The sequence below is a fragment of the Balaenoptera musculus genome, chromosome 4 (assembly GCF_009873245.2).
Source record: "Balaenoptera musculus isolate JJ_BM4_2016_0621 chromosome 4, mBalMus1.pri.v3, whole genome shotgun sequence".
Classification (NCBI taxonomy): Eukaryota; Metazoa; Chordata; class Mammalia; order Artiodactyla; family Balaenopteridae; genus Balaenoptera; species Balaenoptera musculus.
The window spans coordinates 68,697,310-68,720,338 of record NC_045788.1 but is presented as its reverse complement, the minus strand read 5'-3'; the positions used below and the strand labels follow the sequence as shown (position 1 = coordinate 68,720,338).

The window sequence follows — 23,029 nt, the reverse complement described above, 5'->3', positions numbered from 1 at the left end:
TCATTCCTTATTATGGCTGAGTAATTTTCCATTGTATATATGTGCCACGTTTTCTTTATCCATTCGTCTATCGATGGGCATTTAGGTTGCTTCCATGACCTGCCTATTGTAAATAGTGCTGCAATGAACATTGGGGTGCATGTGTCTTTTTGAATAATGGTTTGCTCTGGGTATATGCCCAGTAGTGAGATTGCTAGGTCATATGGTAGTTCTATTTTTAGTTTTTTAAGGAACCTCCATACTGTTCTCCATAGTGGCTGTATCAATTTACATTCCCACCAACAGTGCAAGAGGCTTCCCTTTTCTTCACACCCTCTCCAGTATTTGTTGTTTGTAGATGTTCTGATGATGCCCATTCTAACTGGTGTGAGGTGATAACTCATTGTAGTTTTGATTTGCATTTCTCTAATAATTAGTGATGTTGAGCAGCTTTTCATGTGCTTCTTGGCCATCTGTATGGCTTCTTTGGAGAAATGTCTATTTAGATCTTCTGCCCATTTTTGGATTGGGTTTTTTTTTTTTTAATATTGAGCTGCATGAGCTGTTTATATATTTTGGAGATTAATCCTTTGTCCATTGATTTGTTTGCAAATATTTTCTCCCATTCTGAGGGTTGTCTTTTTGTCTTGTTTGTAGTTTCCTTTGCTTTGCAAAAGCTTTTAAGTTTCATTAGGCCTCCCTTGTTTATTTTTGTTTTTATTTCCATTACTCTAGGAGGTGGATCAAAAAAGATCTTGCTGTGATTTATGTCAAAGAGTGTTCTTCCTATGTTTTTCTCTAAGAGTGTTATAGTGTCCAGTCTTACATTTAGGTCACGAATCCATTTTGAGTTTATTTTTGTGTATGGTGTTAGGGAGTGTTCTAATTTCATTCTTTTACATGTAGCTGTCCAGTTTTCCCAGCACCACTTATTGAAGAGGCTGTCTTTTCTCCATTGTATATCCTTGCCTCCTTTATCAAAAATAAGGTGACCATATGTGTGTGGGTATATCTCTGGGCTTTCTATCCTGTTCCATTGATCTATATTTCTGTTTTTGGGCCAGTACCATACTGTCTTGATTACTGTAGCTTTGTAGTGTAGTCTGAAGTCAGGGAGTCTGGTTCCTCCAGCTCCGTTTTTTTCCCTCAAGACCGCTTTGACTGTTCGAGGTCTTTGATGTCTCCATACAAATTTAAAAATTTTTTGTTCTAGTTCTGTAAAAAATACCATTGGTAATTTGATAGGGATTGCATGGAATCTGTAGATTGCTTTGGGTAGTATAGTCATTTTCACAATATTGATTCTTCCAATCCAAGAACATGGTATATCTCTCCATCTGTTTGTATCATCTTTAATTTCTTTCATCAGTGTCTTATACTTTTCTGCATACAGGTCTTTTGTTGCCCTAGGTAGGTTTATTCCTAGGTATTTTATTCTTTTTGTTGCAGTGGTGAATAGGAGTGTTTACTTAATTTCTCCTTCAGATTTTTCATCATTAGTGTATAGGAATGCAAGAGATTTCTGTGCATTAATTTTGCATACTGAAACTTTACCAAATTCATTGATGAGCTCTGGTAGTTTTCTGGTGGCATCTTTAGGATTTTCTATGTATAGTATCATGTCATCTGCAAACAATGACAGTTTTACTTCTTCTTTTCCAATTTGTATTCCTTTTATTTCTTTTTCTTCTCTGATTGCCGTGGCTAGGACTTCCAAAACTATATTGAATAATAGTGGTGAGAGTGGACATCCGTGTCTTGTTCCTGATCTTAGAGGAAATGCTTTCAGTTTTTCACCATTTAGAATGATGTTTGCTGTGAGTTTTTTGTATATGGCCTTTATTATGTTGAGGTAGTTTCCCTCTATGCCCACTCTCTGGAGATTTTTTATCATAAATGGGTGTTGAATTTTGTCAAAAACTATTCTTTATTTATTGAGATGATCATATGGTTTTTATTCTTCAATTTGTTAATATGGTGTACCACATTGATTGATTTGCGTATATTGAAGAATCCTTGCATCCCTGGGATAAATTCCACTTGATCATGGTGTACGATCCTTTTAATGTGCTCTTGGATTCTGTTTGCTATTATTTGTTGAGGATTTTTCATCTATGTTCATCAGTGATATTGGCCTGTAGTTTTCTTTCTTTGTGACATCTTTGTCTGGTTTTGGTATCAGGGTGATGGTGGCCTCATAGAATGAGTTTGGGAGTTTTCCTTCCTCTGCAATTTTTTGGAAGAGTTTGAGAAGGATGGGTGTTAGCTCTTCTCTAAATGTTCATAGAATTCACCTGTGAAGCCATCTGGTCCTGGACTTTTGTTTGTTGGAAAATTTTTAATCCCAGTTTCAATTTCATTACTTGTGATTGGTCTGTTCATATTTTCTATTTCTTCCTGGTTCAGTCTTGGAAGGTTATACCTTTCTAAGAATTTGTCCATTTCTTCCAGGTTGTCCATTTTATTGGCATAGAGTTGCTTGTAGTAGTCTCTTAGGATGCTTTGTATTTCTGCAGTGTCTGTTGTAACTTCCCCTTTTTCTTTCTAATTTTATTGATTTGAGTCCTCTCCCTCTTTTTCTTGATGGGTCTGGCTAATGCTTTATCAATTTTGTTTATCTTCACAAAGAACCAGCTCTTAGTTTTACTGATCTTTGCTGTTGTTTTCTTTGTTTCTATTTCATTGTTTTCTGCTCTGATCTTTATGATTTTTTTCCTTCTGCTAACTTTGGGTTTTGTTTGTTCCTCTTTCTCTCATTCCTGTAGGTGTAGGGTTAGATTGTTTATTTGAGATTTTTCTTGTTTCTTGAGGTAGGCTTGTATAGCTGTAAACTTCCCTCTTAGAACTGCTTTTGCTGCATACCATAGGTTTTGGATCATAATGTTTCATTGCCATTTGTCTCTAGGTATTTTTTGATTTCCTCTTTGATTTCTTCTGTGATCTCTTGGTTATTTAGTAACGTATTGTTTAGCTTCCATATGTTTGTGTTTTTTAATGGTTTTTTCCCCTGTAATTGATATCTAATCTCATAGTGTTGTGGTCAGAAAAGATGCTTGATATGATTTCAGTTTTCTTAAATTTACTGAGGCGTGATTTGTGACCCAAGATGTGATCTATCCTGGAGAATGTTCAGTGTGCACTTGAGAAGAAAGTGTAATCTGCTGTTTTTGGATGGAATGTCCTATAAATATCAATTAAGTCTCTCTGGTCTATTGTTTCATTTAAAGCTTGTGTTTCCTTATTAATTTTCTGTTTGGATGATCTGTCCATTGTTGTAAGAGAGGTGTTCAAGTCCCCCACTATTATTGTCTTACTGTCAGTTTCCTCTTTTATATCTGTTAGCAGTTGCCTTATGTATTGGGGTGCTCCTATGTTGGGTGCATATATATTTATAATTGTTATATCTTCTTCTTGGATTGATCCCTTGATCATTATGTAGTGTCCTTCCTTGTCTCTTGTAACATTCTTTATTTTAGTCTGTTTTATCTGATACGAGTGTTGTTACTCCAGCTTCCTTTTGATTTCCATTTGCATGGAATATCTTTTTCCATCCCCTCACTTTCAGTCTGTATGTGTCCCTAGGTCTGAGGTGGGTCTCTTGTAGACAACATATATATGGGTCTTGTTTTTGTGTCCATTCAGCAAGACTGTGTCTTTTGGTTGGAGCATTTAATCCATTCACGTTTAAGGTAATTATCAATATGTATGTTCCTCTTACCATTTTCTTAATTGTTATGGGTTTGTTTTTGTAGGTCCTTTTCTCCACTTGTGTTTCCCACTTAGAGAAGTTCCTTTAGCATTTGTTGTAGAGCTGTCTTGGTGGTGCTGAATTCTCTTAGCTTTTGCTTGTCTGTAAAGCTTTTGATTTCTCCATGGAATCTGACTGAGATCCTTGCCGGGTAGAGTAATCTTAGTTGTAGGTTCTTCCCTTTCATGACTTTAAATACATCGTGCCACTCCCTTTTGGCTTGTAGAGTTTCTGCTGAGAAATCAGCTGGTAAACTTATGGGAGTTCCCTTGTATGTTATTTGTCATTTTCCCTTGTTGCTTTCAATAATTTTTCTTTGTCTTTATTTTTGGTCAATTTGATTACTATGTGTCTTGGCATGTTTTTCCTTGGGATTATCCCGCCTGGGACTCTGTGCGCTTCCTGGACTTGGGTGGCTATTTCTCTTCCCATGTTAGGGAAGTTTTCGACTATAATCTCTTCAAATATTTTCTCGGGTCCTTTCTGTCTCTCTTCTCCTTCTGGGACCCCTATAATGCAAATGTTGTTGCGTTTAATGTTGTCCCAGAGGTCTCTTAAGCTGTCTTCATTTCTTTTCATTCTTTTTTCTTTATTCTGTTCCGTGGCAGTGAATTCCACCGTCTGTCTTCCAGGTCACTTATCCGTTCTTCTGCCTCAGCTATTCTGCTATTGATTCCTTCTAGTGTAGTTTTCATTTCAGTTATTGTATTGTTCATCTCTGTTTGTTTGGTCTTTAATTCTTCTAGGTGTTTGTTCTTTAGTTCTTCCTGGTCTTTGTTAAACATTTCTTGCATCTTCTCGATCTTTGCCTCCATTCTTTTTCCGAGGTCTTGGATCATCTTCACTATCATTATTCTGAATTCTTTTTCTGGAAGGTTCCCTATCTCCACTTCATTTAGTTGTTTTTCTGGGGTTTTATCCTGTTCCTTCATCTGGTACATATCCCTCTGCCTTTTCATCTTTTCTATCTTTCTGTGAATGTGGTTTTTGTTCCCCAGGCTGCAGGATTGTAGTTCTTCTTGCTTCTGCTGTCTGCCCTCTGGTGGATGAGGCTATCTAAGAGGCTTGTGCAAATTTCCTGATGAGAGGGACTGGTGGTCGGTAGAGCTGACTGTTGCTCTGGTGGGCAGAGCTCAGTAAAACTTTAATCTGCTTGTCTGCTGTTAGGTGGGGCTGGGTTCCCTCCCGTTGGTTGTTTGGCCTGAGGCAACCCAACACTGGAGCCTACCTGGGCTGTTTGGTGCGGCTAGTGGTGGACTCTGGGAGGGCTCATGCCAAGGAGTACTTCCCAGAACTTCTGCTGCCAGTGTCCTTGTCCCCACAGTAAGACATAGCCAGCCCCCGCCTCTGCAGGAGACCCTCCTACACTAGCAGGTAGGTCTGGTTCAGTCTCCTGTGGGGTCACTGCTCCTTCCCCTGGGTCCCAATGAGCACAGTACTTTGTGTGTGCCCTCCAAAAGTGGAGTCTCTGTTTCCCCCAGTCCTGTCGAAGTCCTGCAATCAAATCCTGCTAGCCTTCAAAGTCTGATTCTCTACTAGGAATTCCTCCTCCCATTGCCGGACCTCCAGGTTGGGAAGCCTGACGTGGGGCTCAGAAACTTCACTCCAGTGGGTGGACTTCTGTGGTATAAATGTTCTCCAGTTTGTGAGTCACCCACCCAGCAGTTATGGGATTTGATTTCATTGTGATTGCGCCCCTCCTACCGTCTCATTGTGGCTTCTCCTTTGTCTTTGGATTTACGGTATCTTTTCTGGTGAGTTCCAGTGTCTTCCTGTCAATGATTGTTCAGCAGTTAGTTGTGATTCTGTTGCTCTCGCCAGAGGGAGTGAGAGCACGTCCTTCTACTCTGCCATCTTGAACCAATCTCGAGTGTGTGCTTTCTTTCCTGACATATAAATTAAAAAGTAATAGATCCTCTTGATCCTGTGTGTGTGTGTGTTTAGGTTTTGACTATTTTGCTTCTGTCTTTAGTCTGAGATCGGGGGGAGACCTTATTTAGAGATTTACAGTGTGATCCTAAAATGGCTTTTTGAGGTCTCCAACGAATGTCCAATGTGTTTATTGAGGTCTTTCCTTTCTGGCTTGTCTAGAAGTTCATCATATCCCGGCCCTGCCCAGCTATGGTATGTCCATTCAGTTATCAATCTTTCAGTAGTTGTTCTATGCTAGGCTTGAGGAATCTCATTCTGAGCACATGCAGTCTATCCATTAGCCCAAGACCCTCAGGAAATTCCCATGCAGACTCCTGCTCCCAATTCCACCAGCTTCCTTTTCTCTGGCACCTTGCTCCACAAATCCAAGTCCCCTTAGCAATCCCAACCTCCAGTTTCTGACACCACAGCTCCAAAAAACCCAGAGTGCTATACCTCAGTTTCACCTTTCCATTTCAGGGTTGAACAGTGCCCACTGAAGAAAGCCAGGATTGTAAATCAACTATACTTCAATAAAAGAAATTTTTAAAAGAAGAAAAAAAGAAAAGAAAGTCAAGATTAATATGGTGCTTACCCCATGCATTTTCCTTCTTTCAAAGATCAAAACCCTACAATTCCAGTTGACAAGTGCTTGGAAACTACTGTCTTATATAGTTTGTCCAGTTTTATAATTATTTATAATAGGAGGTTAAGTTTGATACTGATTATTCTGACTTCATGGAAGTTGACAGATGAAATTTTAAAACTTAGGAAATTTCATGTTTTAAGAATGTATTTCTATCATTAGTTGATCATTTTTGGGGCCGTTAGAGTATTCAGAATGATTTTCCAAAAGGTATAATAATGTTTAAATTGAAATAAGGGAATTTGAAAACATTCCCACTTTCATCCTTATCCCCAGAAAAGAAGACAGAGGCTGAGGCACACATCCTCTCACATAAAGTGTTAGGGGTATTCAACATACTTGCCTTGATTTTCAAACTCAATCATAGGGGGGCATTTGGTTACATACTATGTACATGCTCACTTCATAAGAATTAGTGGTGTTTTTAATTGGAGAATTGCACTGTTCCCCCAATATCTGCTCTCTGTCCCTAGAACATTCAGACTTCTGGAAATAATTTTTGTGATAACAGTGAATTGCAATATGATATATGCCCTCATCCACTGGTCTTCTTCTAATTCCCACTCCTCACCTTACTTCTATACTTGCAGGCTTCTGGCTAAAGGATAAGTCAAATGGCTTTGTGGTATTACGCCTCATTAGAAGGTAATATCATCACATCACTTATTTTAAATTGATGTCAAAATCATCCTCTACTAGAAAAAGAGAAATGGTCAGATTTATCTGTGTGCTCTGTAAATAGATGACCAAATTGAGCCTTAAGCAAAATAGCCTTGATTAGCCTGTTACAGGGAAGAGAAACTCAGGACACATGATTTGGAGTCCATAAGGAAAGTGACTTTTCTCAACCTACTGCTCAGGTGAACCCATTTTCATTTGTGATATCAGATATCATCTGAAAATTGTAACGAGAAAGTAAGTAATATGCCAGACACTGTGTTTAGCATACTACATTGTCTTGTTTAATAATCCAAACCTTATAGTGAAGGTATGATTAGTGTTAACTTACCGGTGAAGAAACTGAGCTTTAGGGAAATTAAGTAACTTGTCCAAGTTTAAAAATTAGGGAGATGAATATTTTTGTCTATCTGCCTCCAAAATTATGTTTCCAATACACTACAGTTTTCATGATTTTATGATGATATGTTTACCTGGTTGCCTTGTAAGTTTTTGCAAAGAAAGCATTAACAAAGAACCTTTAGTTTTAGAGAAATTAGCTCAGGAGTTTTCCAGTAAAAAATATCTCAAAAGTATATAAAGATTCCCATATCTACAGTTTTTTAAGTTATAAAATTAGACTTATTCTAGTCAAAGCAACCAAGTTTTTAAAAAATGTTTCATTGAGATAATGTATTTCAGCATTTTCTTTGCCTCTTGTCAGGATGGGAAACAATAGTTCTCTTGCTTGATTTAATATCATTATGTCTGACAACACAGTTAACAAAGCAACTGCTAATATTCCAAAGATTTTCAAGTTCTGTGCATCTAAAAGTCACTAATGAGGTTAGTGAACCAGAAGCTTCACAGCCAAATATCCAAAGGTTAAGACCAAAGGAACTGTGTATCTCTGGAGTTGTTGGATGTAAATCGTGTTGCAAGAATCATCAAGTATTTAATTCCATCCTTATGCACAACCCAATAAACAAGGTTTACAGCAAACAGGGAAGATGCATTTGTACATTAAAAAGAGTTTAGATTTTGGTTTCCAACTGGAAAGGAAAAAATCAAAACAAGGGGGTTCTTTGTACTAGCATATGTTTGAAAAATCCGTAATTTTTACATTTCGTAGGGAGAATCATTAGTCATAATTACTTATATAATAACAAAGTTTATTTTCTCTGATTACCTTTTCTTTTACATTTTACACTTTGTTTTCTTTTTTTTTTTTCTAATTTATTTATTTTTATTATTTTATGGCTGTGTCGGATCTTCGTTTCTGTGCGAGGGCTTTCTCCAGTTGTGGCAAGTGGGGGCCACTCTTCATCGTGGTGCGCGGGCCTCTCATTATCGCGGCCTCTCCTGTTGCGGAGCACAGGCTCCAGACGCGCAGGCTCAGTAATTGTGGCTCACGGGCCCAGCCGCTCCGCGGCATATGGGATCCTCCCAGACCAGGGCTCGAACCCGTGTCCCCTTCACTGGCAGGCAGATTCTCAACCACTGCGCCACCAGGGAAGCCCACATTTTGTTTTCTTAATAATAATATATCACTACTATTTCTCTTTGGTAGTTAAACACTGTTTTTGAAATAACAATATTTTATCATGACTGCTTAATTTCAAGAAATTATTTAACCGTTTAATATGAATGATAAAGCTATAGAAGGTTTAAGTCGAAGTGACGTTTTAGATTTCCTGGTTCAACAAACAGCTCTCTTTTACATTTAGGGGAACAGGGAGCCTAAGAAGGAAACTGATAATCCCAATTTGAACACGAATTAGAGATATACAAGAATAAAAATCCAGGTCTCATGATGTCTTTTCACCAAATTATTTTGTTGGAGTAGACATTTTTTTAATTCCAAGAACTGTTGAGAATTCGAGGGGAATATAACAATTATAGTAGTTACCTTCATAAAGCTTAGACAGGTAGTGTTAGATTATGAAAAATGAGAAAACAAGGTAAAGAATTAGAAAGTGACTGGAGGAGGTGCTAAATTATGTAAGGTAATCAGGGGAGGTCTCTGAGATAGTCACGCTTGAGCAGTGACTTGAAAGAAATGAGGGATCAAGCCATGTTAATATGCTATTGAAGAGGTTTCCAGGAACAAAGAATATCAATTGTGTAGGACTTGAGATGGTTTATGCTTGTTATTTTTGGGAAACAGCAAGGAGACCAGTGGCTGCAGTGTGATGAGTATTCATTCATTCACTGCACATTCATCCCATGGATTATTATAGCCAGAGCAGTGAGAGGGGAAATGGGGATCCACAAAGAACTGGATGAAGATGAATCATAATTATGGTACCATTTAATTTTATTAATCATACAGGATTATAAAAGTTGTGGATTCCTACTTGAGTTAGAAAGCATACGTTTTACACATAAAGCTAGAAGGAGCAAAAGTGGTTGTGACTGAATCACATAACATTCTTTACTTCTCAAAAAATGTATTCCAAGCAATTGTCACTCTAAAATGTAGAAACTTTTCAAGTTATGATGTCAAAGTCTTCTATGGAAAAGAATTAATCTCAAATAATTGTATAGGTCTTAAAAGAACTTGCACATAGGTTATGTAATTTGATCTCTATAGCCCCATGAGTCTGTAGTACAATAGAGGAAGTTGAGGTTCAATGAGGTTAACTGATTTACCAAAGGTCGCTTTGACAGTTTGGAAAATTATTAATGGATAATAAACCAGAAATGTAGAGACTCCAAATCGTTTTCCAGAAAATAATTTATTGTGTATTTCTTCATGTGTTGTGGGCAATTCTTTTTTTCTATTCTGTTCATTTTATGTTTTGATATTATTATTATTATTATAGGAAAATACAAATGGTTAGTTTTAAATTATGCAGTTTTATAAGCACTATTTATAAATAAAACATATAACCATGTGCATTATATAATGGACTGCAATAAAAAATGACAAGTAGAATAAATGAGTTGGAGAAAGGATGGAAAATATTTTTTGTGAATAAATTATTTGATCCAAAAGTGTTATATTTTCATCATGAACAATATTTGTCTGCAACCTATGAATGAATGATTGTTATTGGTATAAAATTTTCATGCATTATATGTTAGCTAATTACATGGGAAAAACTTGATTTTAAAAGAAGGACAATGATTTTGAGAAGTAATATTTATCATTTTACTTAACCTTCACCACATGCTTTGACTCTTCTACTATGGATTTTTTAGTGACAAATATAACATACATAAATAAGTGCACAAACTGTATAGAACTCAATGAATTTTCATAAAGTGAACACACATGTGTAGCTAGCTACCAGATCAAGAAATACATCATTGCCAGCACCCAAGAGTCCTCCCCTTGCTTCATCTTACTAATTACCCTCCCTGAACAAAGTTATTGCTCTCCTGAGTTCTACAGTAGATTAGTTTTACCTGCTTTTGAGCTTTATATAATTGAAATAATATAGCATGTAGCTGTATTTATTGTTTGGTTTATTTTTTTCCACATAATGTTGGTGAGAATCATCCATATTATTGCTTATAGTTGTAGTTTGTTTATTCTCACTGCTAAATAGATAGCCTGATAGGTTTCATTGGGTATAAATCCAGAAGTAGAATTGTTGAATTATAAGATATACTTATATTTATCAATACTGCCAAACAGCTTTTCAGAGTGGTTTTACCAATTTGTTCTACCATCATTTACATATGAGAGGTCCAGTTGCTCCACATCCTTTCCAACACTTGGCATTATCTATTATCTCATTTTAGCTATACTTGAATGTAACCCGTGATGGATTTTTCCAGCTTTATTGAGGTAGAGTTGGCAATTAAAAATTGTACAGCTTGATGATTTGATGTACATATACACTGTGAAATACTCATCACAATCAAACTAATTAACATATCCATAGTTACATTTTTCTTTCTTTTTTTGGTTTTTTTTTTTTTTGTGGTGAGACACTATCTTATGATCCAGGAATCCCACTTAGGAATATATCCAAAAAAATGAAATCAAGATCTTGAAGAAATGTCTGCATTCCAATGTTTATTTCAGCATTATTCACAATAGCCAAGATATGGAAACAACCTAAGCACCAGTGAACAGATGATTAAAAAAACATGATATACATATATCTATATACAGATATATATAATTCAATCTTAAAAAGAAGGAAATCCTGCCATTTGCTACAACATGGCAGGTATTAGACAAAGTGAAATAAATCAGATGCAGAAAGACAAATATGTGGAATTTAGATATTTGGAATCTAAAACAGGCAAACTCATAGAAACAGAGAGTAGAGTGATAGTTACCTGGGGGGAGGGAGAAATGGAGAGATGTTGGTTAAGGGGTACAAAGTTTTAGTTATGCAAGATGAATTAGTTTTGGAGAGCTAATGTACAAGAATGTGACTATAGTTAACAGTATTATATTGTATACTTGAAATTTGCTAGAAGAGCAGATCTTAAATGCCTTCACCAAATTTTTAAATGTGAAAATTATTGCCCCTACTTTATAGATGATAAAACAAAGATATATCAAAATTAAATAGCACATCCAAAATTATGCAGCTAAATAAACAGAATCAATCCTGTCACTCAGCTCTATCTTATCACGTAGTCTTTGCTGTTTCCTTAAAATATTTTTATTATTTACTTCAAGAAGAATAAATTGAGTGCTAAATATGCTGGACTTCCTAATAAGCACTGATGAGGAACATGTCTTTGTGAGCAAAAGCTTGCAGTGTATAGGACAGGAGCAAGAAAAACCATCATGACACAAGGCAAAGTGCATTAAATACACTTTGGGGAAAAAAAAGTAAATACCATGAGAAGCTAAAGGAGGGAAAATTCACAATAACCTGCAGTAACTGAGAAAAACATTTGCCATTATTTTATTGGATAGAGAATTAGAGAGGACAGTTGAACAAAGTACAATTTGAGGGTTAAGAGGTGTGAGCATGTCGAGGAATTAGTATGTGATGAAAACACTGTTGGCAGTGATAGTCAACCATGAAGGAAATATAACATTTTATCCATACAGCCATCAAATTCCCTAAATTTCTGTCTCCTTATTCCTCATGATACTTATATCTAAAGGAGAATGCCATTCAAATAGGGGTGGGATGGGCCAAGACTGGCACAGTTAGAGGCTGGCTAAGAAGGAAGTGTCTCATCTTGTGCAGTGGCGGAGCCTGAGACTGATGGGAGAATCCAGAACCTGAGTAGGTTATCAGTGGTCTAAGTGCAGAGAGAAGAACAGGAAGAAATATGGGAGAGGGATCAAGGTAGAGTGTGAAGCTATGAAGTTGGGGATCAGCGAGAAGAATTCTGGAGAGAGTAGATTAAAATCAGATGGATGGGGAGAGATTGAAAAGGGTCCTGAGTGCTGGTCTTGAGCTTAAGTGGTGTTCCATTATTCACTCATCATCTGGAATGAAATGAGTGGGTGATCCAACTTTCCAAGACAAGGCTAGGATGAATAGGCATTTGGAATGTGAGAAGAATTGGTCATATAATGACTTGTACAATGCTAGAACAACAACAACAAGTTGTGCAAATGCTGCTACAAATGTGAGTGCTCAAAATTAATTTCAAAACACTATCAAAGGTCATATTCATATTCTGCTGAAATGAAGGTCAGTTTAAGTTGAACAAATTAAAGATTTGGAAAGATTTTAGAGTAATAAATGTGAAAAATAAACCTAGCATTTCACATACTTACACACATGATGTGCATGTGAGTGTGTTTCTGTTTCATCAACAAACGTTTATTCTATAAGCCTTGCTATGTACCTACATGGAACTGAGCACTCAAGATTATAGATATAAGTAAATACTATTCGTTAGATGCAACATGACTACTAGTTAGTTTTACAAAAGGGAAAAGAACCCTCCTTATACTAGTTATTTACTCTGCTTTCATTATATGTCCTGGATTGAAATAGTCTAGGGTTTTGTCACCTTGGCTCAAAACCTGCCTATCTCCATTACACTTTAGAATTATTATCATTCTGAACATAATTTTTATAACCTCAGAACCTCTTCTGAGTATATGTGATTGCCCAAGTCTTTGCCAAAGATTTTTTAAATGTATGTGTATATGTTGTTTTAGCTATAGTAGGAACAATCTATGTAGGATAAAGCTTAACTTATGGCATAGGGTCCTGGATGCTGGAGCAGATATAATCATCTATGACAAAAACACAGAATTAAATGTCTAGTTACATGATTGATTGTATTTTTCTTGCTATAAGAAAAAACTTAATAATAATGCATTGGAGTTCTTGTAAAAATTCTATAAGCTTACAACATGCTTTCATATCCAACCTCTTATTTTCCTTAAAATAACTTAATTTGCAGTTGAAAATATGAAATTCAAAGAAGTTTAACCACTTACCTAAAGTTACACAGCTAATATGTATGGATCCAGAAACAAAACCCTGATTTTCCTACTCCAAGTAGAGGACTCTTGATTTCTCATTACACAAATAGAGTGATAATAGCAAGTATATTGTAAATTCTTTGATGCCCAACTTTATATTGAAATTGTGAACATATTGTAAAGGTTGCACTTAGAATGATTGTCCAAGCTGGCTCAGTGTTCTTAAGGTTTTCCTCCCTATTTCTAGGAAGTTGGCTGTGCCCCACAAAAGTGCCTGCACTAAGCTTTTGCCATTTTTTTCCTCCTGAAATGTTTTTCCCTGGCCGGGTATTATCAATTGCCTAATTTCTGAATTCTGACTCTGCATAGTCCCTTTAAAATATTAAATGGGATATTTCACTTGACTTTTTATATCTGATTATCACCTGGATACTATATCTGGGCTCCCCATTCACCAACTCAGAATTTCAAGGCTCAATCCTTACCTAATGCTGTTCCTGGCTCACGCTCCTGGGACTTCAGTCCCTGCCCAATTTTCTGGACTTTCGCTCTTCTAGGAGCAGACTTTAAACAACTGTGAAACTAAATGGAAACCTAGGAGTTCACTATTTATTAAATAAAAATATTTTCATATGTATAAAAGGCAGCATAGTAATTATACCTGGTGGGCATGGTTGTGATGATGGCTTGCCTCCAATCAACAGCTTGGTACCAAAAGAAGGCTTGGTTAAGTAGTAAGGAAGCATTGCGTGGCATTGGAAAAAGTACTGAACCAGCAGCCAGGGGCCAGGGTTCTAGCCCAGGGTCTGGATCTGCCTCTAATATACTATGACTCACAAAACAATTATTTAACTATCATGGGCTTCTGTTACTTTGTTAAATAAGGGCAGTAAGCAGCTTTCTATCTACAAATTTTCATATTTCTGTAAGGTATACTTATAAGTAAATAGGTATTACACGTATGATAAGATGTATTTATACACACAATTCCTTGCCCCATATATTTCTCCCACCTTCTATTATGAGGTCTGAAGTCTTATATGTAGAATTTATTCATTGAACTTTGAAGAGTCCCTTAGCATCTAGAGTTCATTAATATTGAGCTAGACCTAGAAACAAAAGCTTTGAGATTATTTGGATTAGTTTGTTTTAAAAAATATAACTAATAAAATCTGTGCTAAATTTTTAGCTTTTTCTAGGTCTTTTTAACCTAATCCTAGAAGGAAACCAGAACTTTTAGATTATCTTATAAATTTAATCAGAATCACTTTGATTCCTATACTTGGCAATGGTTAAACTCTGTCCTAATAATATTGAGACAAGGTCATAGGAGAGCCCATTGTTCAGCACACAGGACCATAATTTAGGATTTTTGTGTTGCCAGACAAGGAATATGCAGTAGTTTCATTTTCCCCCTTACTTTCTCTAGTTACTTCATTTATCTGATTCTTCATTTTTTATTGAGAAATAATTCATATACCATAAAATTCATGTTTTTATACTATATGCTTCAATGGTTTTGTTCATATAGTTGTGCAATCTAATCCCAGGACACTTTCGTCTCTCCAAAAAAGCCATCACTTCCCATTTACCCATCTCCTCAGCCCTTGGCAACCACTAATCTATGTTTTGTCTCTGGATTTGCCTATTCTGGATATTTCATATACATTGGATCATGCAACATGTGACCTTTTGTATCTGGCTGCTTCCACTTAGCATAATGTTTTTGAGGTTCATCTGTGTTGTCACATGAATCAGTACTCCATCCTTTTTAATAGCTAAATAATATCTCATTGTATGGATATATCACATTTGTTCATCCATTCGTCCATTGATAGATGTTTGAATTGTTTCCACATTATGAATAATACTGCTATGAATATTTGTGTACAAGTTCACACGTGGAGATATATTTTCATTTCTCATATGTATGTACCTAGAAGTAGAATTGCTAGATCATATGGTAACTGTATGTTTAACCTTTTGTGGAATTGCCAAACTATGTCCCACAGCTGCTGCATTATTTACATTTTTACCAGCTAGGTATGAGGATTGTAGTTTCTCTAAACCCTCAGCAACACCTTTTATTGTCCATCTTTTTTGATAAGGTCATCATAGCAGATGTGAAATGGTACCACATAGTCAATTGTTTCTCTGGTTCTTAAGCCACTAAGTTTACTTAAAACTGAGAGTATTCTGTGACATCATATTTTTATTATCAATAAAATTATTATTATTGAAATATTATTATTATTACTATTATTATTATTTTAATGGGTGCAACCGCCTTTCCATCTCCCGTCCCATATTTTTTTAGTCTCATTTTTTTTGGATCTATAACTTTTGAACCATTTAAAATCAACAGAGTCCTTTCGGCAGTGTCTTTATCCTTGAAGACCTTCATCCGTCCCCACAGATGCATCACCGTAGCTCCCTAGAAGTGAAGCCAGGGGATTAGTGTGCAAGAATCACCTCCAAGGACATGGTTTCAACAGCTTTAGTTCCACATATTCCTCAATAACTTAACCCCAGGTGTAACTGCATTAAATCACTGGGGCCTTTCATTGAAAGTGTTACAAGGAAGAGATTCTTCTAGCACTTAGTGAAGACGGCAATGACTATTGTGAATATGTTTGACATGTAGGATTCTTATTTACTTGTAGCTGACAAGATGCTATTACATTTGTTTTTCTTCTGCTTTTCTTTGAAGGGGAGGAATTTCTTCTTTCCATGAAACACATTTTGTTCATTTGACATGTTAGGATTTGATTTTATTATATTGATTATAAAATCTCATTGTAAGTCACTGAACAAGACTCAGGCAGAAAAGGTGAACTTGAGAGTCAGTGATTGTGAAGCAATAAATGTGAATTCTGGCACTGATGCAGTAATTTTGCTGTTGTTGTTTAACTTTGTATTAATCATATAACCTTTTGGTTGTCTCACTTATCAAATGGTGAAGGTGAGTTAGAGGACTTTTAAGGTTCCTTCTTGAACTAAAACTCTGATATGTTTCACTGGAGATCATACAGTATAGTAGTAAAATTTTTCTACTACTTTTTCCTGATATTTTTACCTGAAATTTTGATTACTAAGTAAAAAAAAAATGTTTCAAAGAAATTAACAGGAAAGTTACTGACGTTAAGCAAAGAGGTAGTATACTAGTGATTTTATGGAACAAGATTTGAGTATTTCATAGATTTGTGAACATATAGGGTAGTCCCTTCAAAAACGTCTGCTGAGCCTGTGTGTGCTGTGATTGTGTTATATTTTGATTCCCACGGTTACATTTTACATGTTAAAGGGCCACAAAAATGCATAATGGCTATTCTCTTAAATTTTCAAAACATTATACTGAGATCAGAGCTTGGACATGGGCACAGTCTTGAGTGATATTAACCAAAGAAATGATTCAAGTCTGACAGTTGTGTTCTGTGGAGTAAGGTTGTTTAGAAAGGAAATCTCGTTTCTTGATTTTGTATGATAAATCTTTAAACCAAATGCTAATAGAAATTACATGCAAGTATTTCTCATTTTTTCTTAACAGAGGACCTATGTTTCAGGCTCATTGGATTTAAATATTTGCTGATTCATTATTAAATCCTTTCTCTCTTTTGTATCTTCCTTTTTTTATTTTTTTTTTCTGCAGGATGTTTTCACTCCAGAATGCAAATTTAAGGAATCTGTGTTTGAAAACTACTATGTGATCTATTCTTCCACACTGTACCGTCAGCAAGAATCAGGCCGAGCATGGTTTCTGGGACTCAATAAGGAAGGTCAAATTATGAAGGGGAACAGAGTGAAGAAAACCAAGCCCTCATCACATTTTGTACCAAAACCTATTGAAGGTACAAGACAAGCTTCTTTTCTTTAGACCCTGACCTGTGTGTTGATGCCAGTTCCGCTCCTTGACCTTTCACTCAGTAGATTGTCATGCAACAGATCAGAACAAAGATTCAGAAAACACAATAGTACCTCTTCCTATCAAAAAATAAAATTCCATTAAAAATACTTGACACTTAGAAAACACTGCTTGAATATAGAGGCTAGCAAGTTCTTGAAAGTGGAAAAATAGTGGTAGCGACCATTTGGAATGTAATTTCCTTTTTTATTGAACACAATAATTTAATTTCTCAGGCTACACTCTTGAAAAAACCAATAATACTATTATAATGCTTTAAAGTTTTCACAAGTCTTTTAGAAATATGTTTATATCCTAATTGCTACATCTTTGTGAACAAATCTCATAATATAATGTATTAATTTTTATTTGTATTTTTTAAGGAAAGAAAATAATATTCTATTTACTGTGCTAATAAATATTACAGTTTTAAAATTTTATCCCTCTCAACTGAGCCTGTAACTTCTCCTCCCTTGATCAGTTAATATAGTGTTCATTTATTTCAATTGATCAATGGAATAAATAATTTTATGCTGAAGAAACCCATTTTTGGCAACTTGTTCCCTAAGCAGGATGAGAATCTCCCATTGAGGTGACCACATTTACTGTATTCAGTCAAGCTTTTTAATACAGGCTAAGAAAGCAGCAGTGGAGTGGACATTTACCAACATAACACTCTTCTCTAAAAGTCACATTATAATCACTTAAGACATTAGTTCAGCTTCCTCGTCCAAAGAAATGAGAAAATTGAGGCAGTGCATTGCTATTCTGTGATTTAGCCAGGCTTACTGTCTCCTAAATATCTATAAGGTATGGTCAAGTCCACCAGTGTAGGGACACAGTGCCTGCTGCAGATTACCTATGACTGTAACAGTCAGCAAACATCTGTTAAATCAATACTATGTTCAAAGCACTGGGGGGAAATGTGACATTCAAAGCTCCTAGTCTTTCTCAAGCCTCCCCTCACACCCTGTGCTTTTAACCACACAAAACAGAACTTTCTTCTGTTCTGCATTTTTACTACTTGTAATACATTTTTACTATTTTGAGATTTATGTAGGTTTTTTTTTTGCCCTTCTGTCCTCAAAATTTCCATTCATGTGTCTGGAGAATGCCTGTCAGTCCTTGTAAAGAATTAATTCAAGAGTTAGTACTTCTATGACGGCCTCCCTGACTTTCTTCAAGTAGAATTAAATATTCTGTCACCTTATTATTGTATCTTGTTCTCTCTTCTAGAAATTATCACATTGTATTAAATTCACCTATTTACCACTCCGTCTCTTCTTATCCATAATTAGATCACTTGTTAAATGACAGAATGTTTTATTTTTCTCATATCTCCTTGTATCTTGTACAATACGTGACATATCATAGAGAGATATTCAATAATCATTGTCAACTGAATAAGTGAACAAGCGAATGAACAAATGAAGACATAGGTAAGTATAAAGACAAAGAAGAACTATATTCTCCAGGAAACTTTATAATATCCTTGGAGATATGAAGTATGTTTACTAATGGCAGTAGTATAATGTAAAAAGTGATGGACTAAATGTTGCCGGAAATGATATTGGGATTTATAGAAAGAGCCAGCACTTCCACCAAAAGGAAGATATTGGAAAGTTGATACTGAAACATACCTTCAGGGCTAGGTCAGGTTCAGAACATTTGAGATGAGAGGTGGGGATTAGGTAGACAAAAACACTCCAGGTGCAGAGTGAGTAAACTATTAAAACTATTGCACCATTTTTATTTGTGCATTTAAGTTGATTTTTTTGTTGTTGTAATAAAAGTAGTGCATGCTCATTAACAATGTTTGGAAAATTCAGGAGAGTATAAAGGAAAAGTAAAAAATCCATGTGTTTTGTTTATTCCTTTTATGAATAATGCATTTCATACTAAATCCCTCCCCCCCACCCCCAAAAAGAAGAAACACCTGTAACCTACCCTCCTGATCATGACTTCTGTCTGCATTTTGGCTAATCAAGCTTCTTCTTGGGTCTGTATGATCATGTACATATTTCTAAGAGAAATGTGTACAATTACCGTGTTCCGAGTTTGAGAGCTGCCTTAATTCTTCATATTTGCTGCATTTCAGTACAAATGTGGGAAAAGAAAACCAGACATTCCCAGTTGTATATGTTAGAATTAGGTTTGGTTATGTACAACACAAAACCCATGTTAAGAGCAGCTTAATCATACAAAGTTTTATTGTCTCACCAACCAAATCTAGAAACCTGCTGTCCAGGGCTGGTTCTGCGGCTCTGCAATTGTTAGCGACCTTGGCTATGTCCAGCTTTGAGTGCCACTCTCGTTTTGTTTTTGTTTTTCAAATAGCTCTGCCTTTTTCCCAGTCCTGATGGCGATATCATTTTGAATGTCAGGATTCCCAAAATTAAGCTCCGTCAGTGTGAGGACCTTTAAGTCATGCACAGGTTGCATGATAATAATAACCCACCAGCCTCTTTCCCTTCACCCTCCATCCTGTGTTTAGAACGTAGGCGGTGTTAATAAGGGGTTGCAAGGGCATCTATTCAGACAGATGGATGGACTTGATATTTAAACCCATTACCACGTACATTGCACATCAAACTTTACTTACCCTCCCCTGGAATTTAAGACAACAGTGCAGGCTTCACCATTCCCAGTTTTGTCCTTTCAGAGCATTGTTCACACCACAGGTAAGTAACTCCCCCAGATTTAATTGTCTGGATGGTGACCTCCCCCTTTAGCTTCAGATACATGAACCAAATACACTCTGACAAAGAACAAGAAACAATCTCTGCCTTTTCTCCTCCCTCCTCCTTCAAGGAGTTCATTGCTCAGCTCTTGCAAGTGGTTGGATATTCAGAATCGAGTTCCTTCCCCCTGAAAAGAATGTGTGCTCTTTCCAAGATTTAAGCTTCAAGAACTTAATCCTGGAGTGAGAAATACATTTCCAAAGTGAAATTAGTAAATATCAATTGCGAGCCATTGCTACAGAAATATTAAACTTGGACTAAAGGAACACTTAACCAGTTTCTACCAATTTATTTTCTAGTGGGAAGATAAGACTAACACAACATGCACATATACTCACACACCTTTAGGACAGTTACAGATTACCCTTTCTGTCTGTTAGAACTGTTGCTTTAAGCTAATAGAACCTAATTGAAGACCCAGCAGTATATAATGTAGATCATTGGTTCCCAAACATCAGTATCAAAACCATCTGGAGTGGTTTTAAAAGCTACCAATTCTCAGATCGAATCTCCAAAGGATTCTGATTTTATCGTCCAAGTTATTTTGATGGCAACCAGGTTTGAGACTCAGTGTTCTAAACTGAATTTGGTGTTTCAACGCTCATTTTGATCCAGTCTGGCCGTAGGCCATTATTTAAATGTATTCAAATTAGTATGATCTATATATTGGACTAAGGCTAATCTAATATAGAGTAAATTGTCACTCTGACACCATGGAATTAAATATATTAAACACATTAATATATTTAATTACCTTTCCTACTGCTATTAGGATGGTTGTACTTTAGTGCTGGGTTAAATTACTATACAGAGTTAGGGGAGATAATACCAACTATTGTACCACATTGATCACTAAGAAAGAGTAACTTGATAGTAATCAATTAGTCAAGGATAAACAAATGTCTAATTCTTCTAATAAAAATTTTACCAATGATTTGCTAAGTAATTTTGTGAAAATAATTTTTTACTTCAACCTGGCTAATCTCTGGAGATGCAGTTGATTATAAATTCCATCTATTTCACAGGAATAATATGAAGATTGGTGTTGTAAGAAAGTTGGATCTCTCAAATCTGTCAGATCAATGCAAAGAGCCTTTTTCATTTTCCCTTGGAAATTGGACATTGTGTTACTGTGTTATGTACTAGAGAAAGGCTGTGAGGCGTGGTATTGAATAAAGTATTAGAGACAATGAAAATTGAATTTGGAGGGGAAATAATAATCTCTTCAAAACCTATGTACTAAAACACCAAAGAAGTGAATAAATCACGAGTCTTGATTTTGTAAAACTCCTATCAGGAAGATACTAATGGCAAATTATTTTGATGTTTTTATTTCAGTTAACTTGAAAGAGAACTAGACGGTTTGTTTTCCAAAATCCTCTTTTGGACCCAACCATACTAAAAGACAAAAACAGAAAGATGGAGTAAAAACATACTTTTGATGCTCTTGAATGTTTCTATTACAGAAAAGATAATAGCAGCATCTCTCTCTCCACCTTTTGAGTTTGGGATCTCTGCCAGCCTGTGACACCTTCTTTCCCCAAACCAGTTAACTCATTCAAAGCACCTTTTTCCTGGCTTTGAATTTAGTCTCTAATAAAGCCCTCCTACCTCTCCCTGACATATTCTTCTTCTATATCTATCTCTTGCACACGAATACTGCTTCTGATCTCTTTCTAAATGAAGATATAGATCTTTTCGTTCACAATGTCTCTTAACTCTTTATAGTAAATATTTACGGCATACTGGGTGCATCCTTTTGACAATACATTTCATCTGAACCAGCACATAAGGTTCTGCTACAGTTCCAAAAGGGATTCTATGTGACATTAATTAAGGTGTGAAATTGCTTCCTGTTAATTTCCCACACCCTTCCATGATCTGCTATTAAGACAATTAAATTTCTTTAATGGTCCATTAACTAACAGAGCAATCTAACCTTTCCACTTGGAAATTACAGCAGGCCAAGGAAAATTTGATTAAGTTGGTAGTAATAAAAATATTAGTCATATTTCATTCTTCTTTGATGGAAACTGATAGAGCATGAAGTTTCTTTTTTTTGTTTTGTTTTGTTTTATTTTTTATTTTTATTTTTTTCAATTGACAAGGAAATTTAGTTATTTCTGAGATATACATTTTAAAGTAATAACTAGAATTATGACTTATAACATTATACCAGAACATATAAGATTTTTAGAAATTTCATGTAATGTCTGAAACATTTATATTGACATATGTCCATACAAATAACCCAAAGAAAGTTTAGTATTAGTTATTTTTGTTTGTTTGTTTGTTTTTATACTGCAGGTTCTTATTAGTCATCAATTTTATACACATCAGTATATGCATGTCAATCCCAATCGCCCAATTCATCACACCACCATCCCCACCCACCGCGGTTTTCCCCCCTTGGTGTCCGTACGTTTGTTCTCTACATCTGTGTCTCAACTAGCATGAAGGTTCTTTATAAAGTGTCATTTATGAGTTTTATTAGAAACTGTAGTTATCTTGCCTCCATTTGGAAAACAGAATCTGTCAGCAACAACTACAATTGCCCTCCACTCAAGTTTTCCAGCTCTCCATTCCAGAGTAATGTTGACACTTAAAGATTTACACCTAGTTCTTCCATAACTATCAGAATTTTCAATTTTTAAATGATTTACAAGAATCCAGCAGTAATATAAAAGTAATCATTAGTAGCAGTTGTACTACTTTACATTTGGATGATTTGTTGTTATTTTCAACATTCTTCCTTAACAGGAGTATCATTTGATAGTCACTGACATTTGGAAGGATGCAGATTAAAATTTCCAGTTTTAAACATGAGGAAACTGAGTTTAAGAGAGGTTACATAACTCACCCAGGTCCATTCAGCTAGAAAGAAGCAAAACTAAGACAAGAACTGTTACCGTTACCAAATACTGCTAGAGCGTCCAGCAAGCTGGTGAATGAGAATGACCATTGGGATTGGAACATACGTTCAATAGTGACTTGACAGGAGTGATTTCAGTGAGGTAGTGGGGACTAAGTCTAATTGGAGTAGATTCAAGTTATAACAGGAGGTAAAGAAAAGAAGAAA

General features: G+C 35.8%; 1 protein-coding gene across 4 annotated transcripts in view; it reads left to right on the top strand.

Annotated features, from left to right (window-relative positions):
• FGF12 (fibroblast growth factor 12) overlaps positions 1-23,029 on the top strand; it is a 547,790-nt gene that overhangs the window by 509,687 nt on the left and 15,074 nt on the right. For all 4 annotated transcript variants that reach the window (XM_036851670.1, XM_036851668.1, XM_036851667.1 and 1 more), the window contains one exon: positions 16,958-17,156. In XM_036851670.1, coding sequence (XP_036707565.1) covers positions 16,958-17,156 — 199 coding nt within the window. The remainder of the gene's footprint in view (positions 1-16,957; positions 17,157-23,029) is intronic.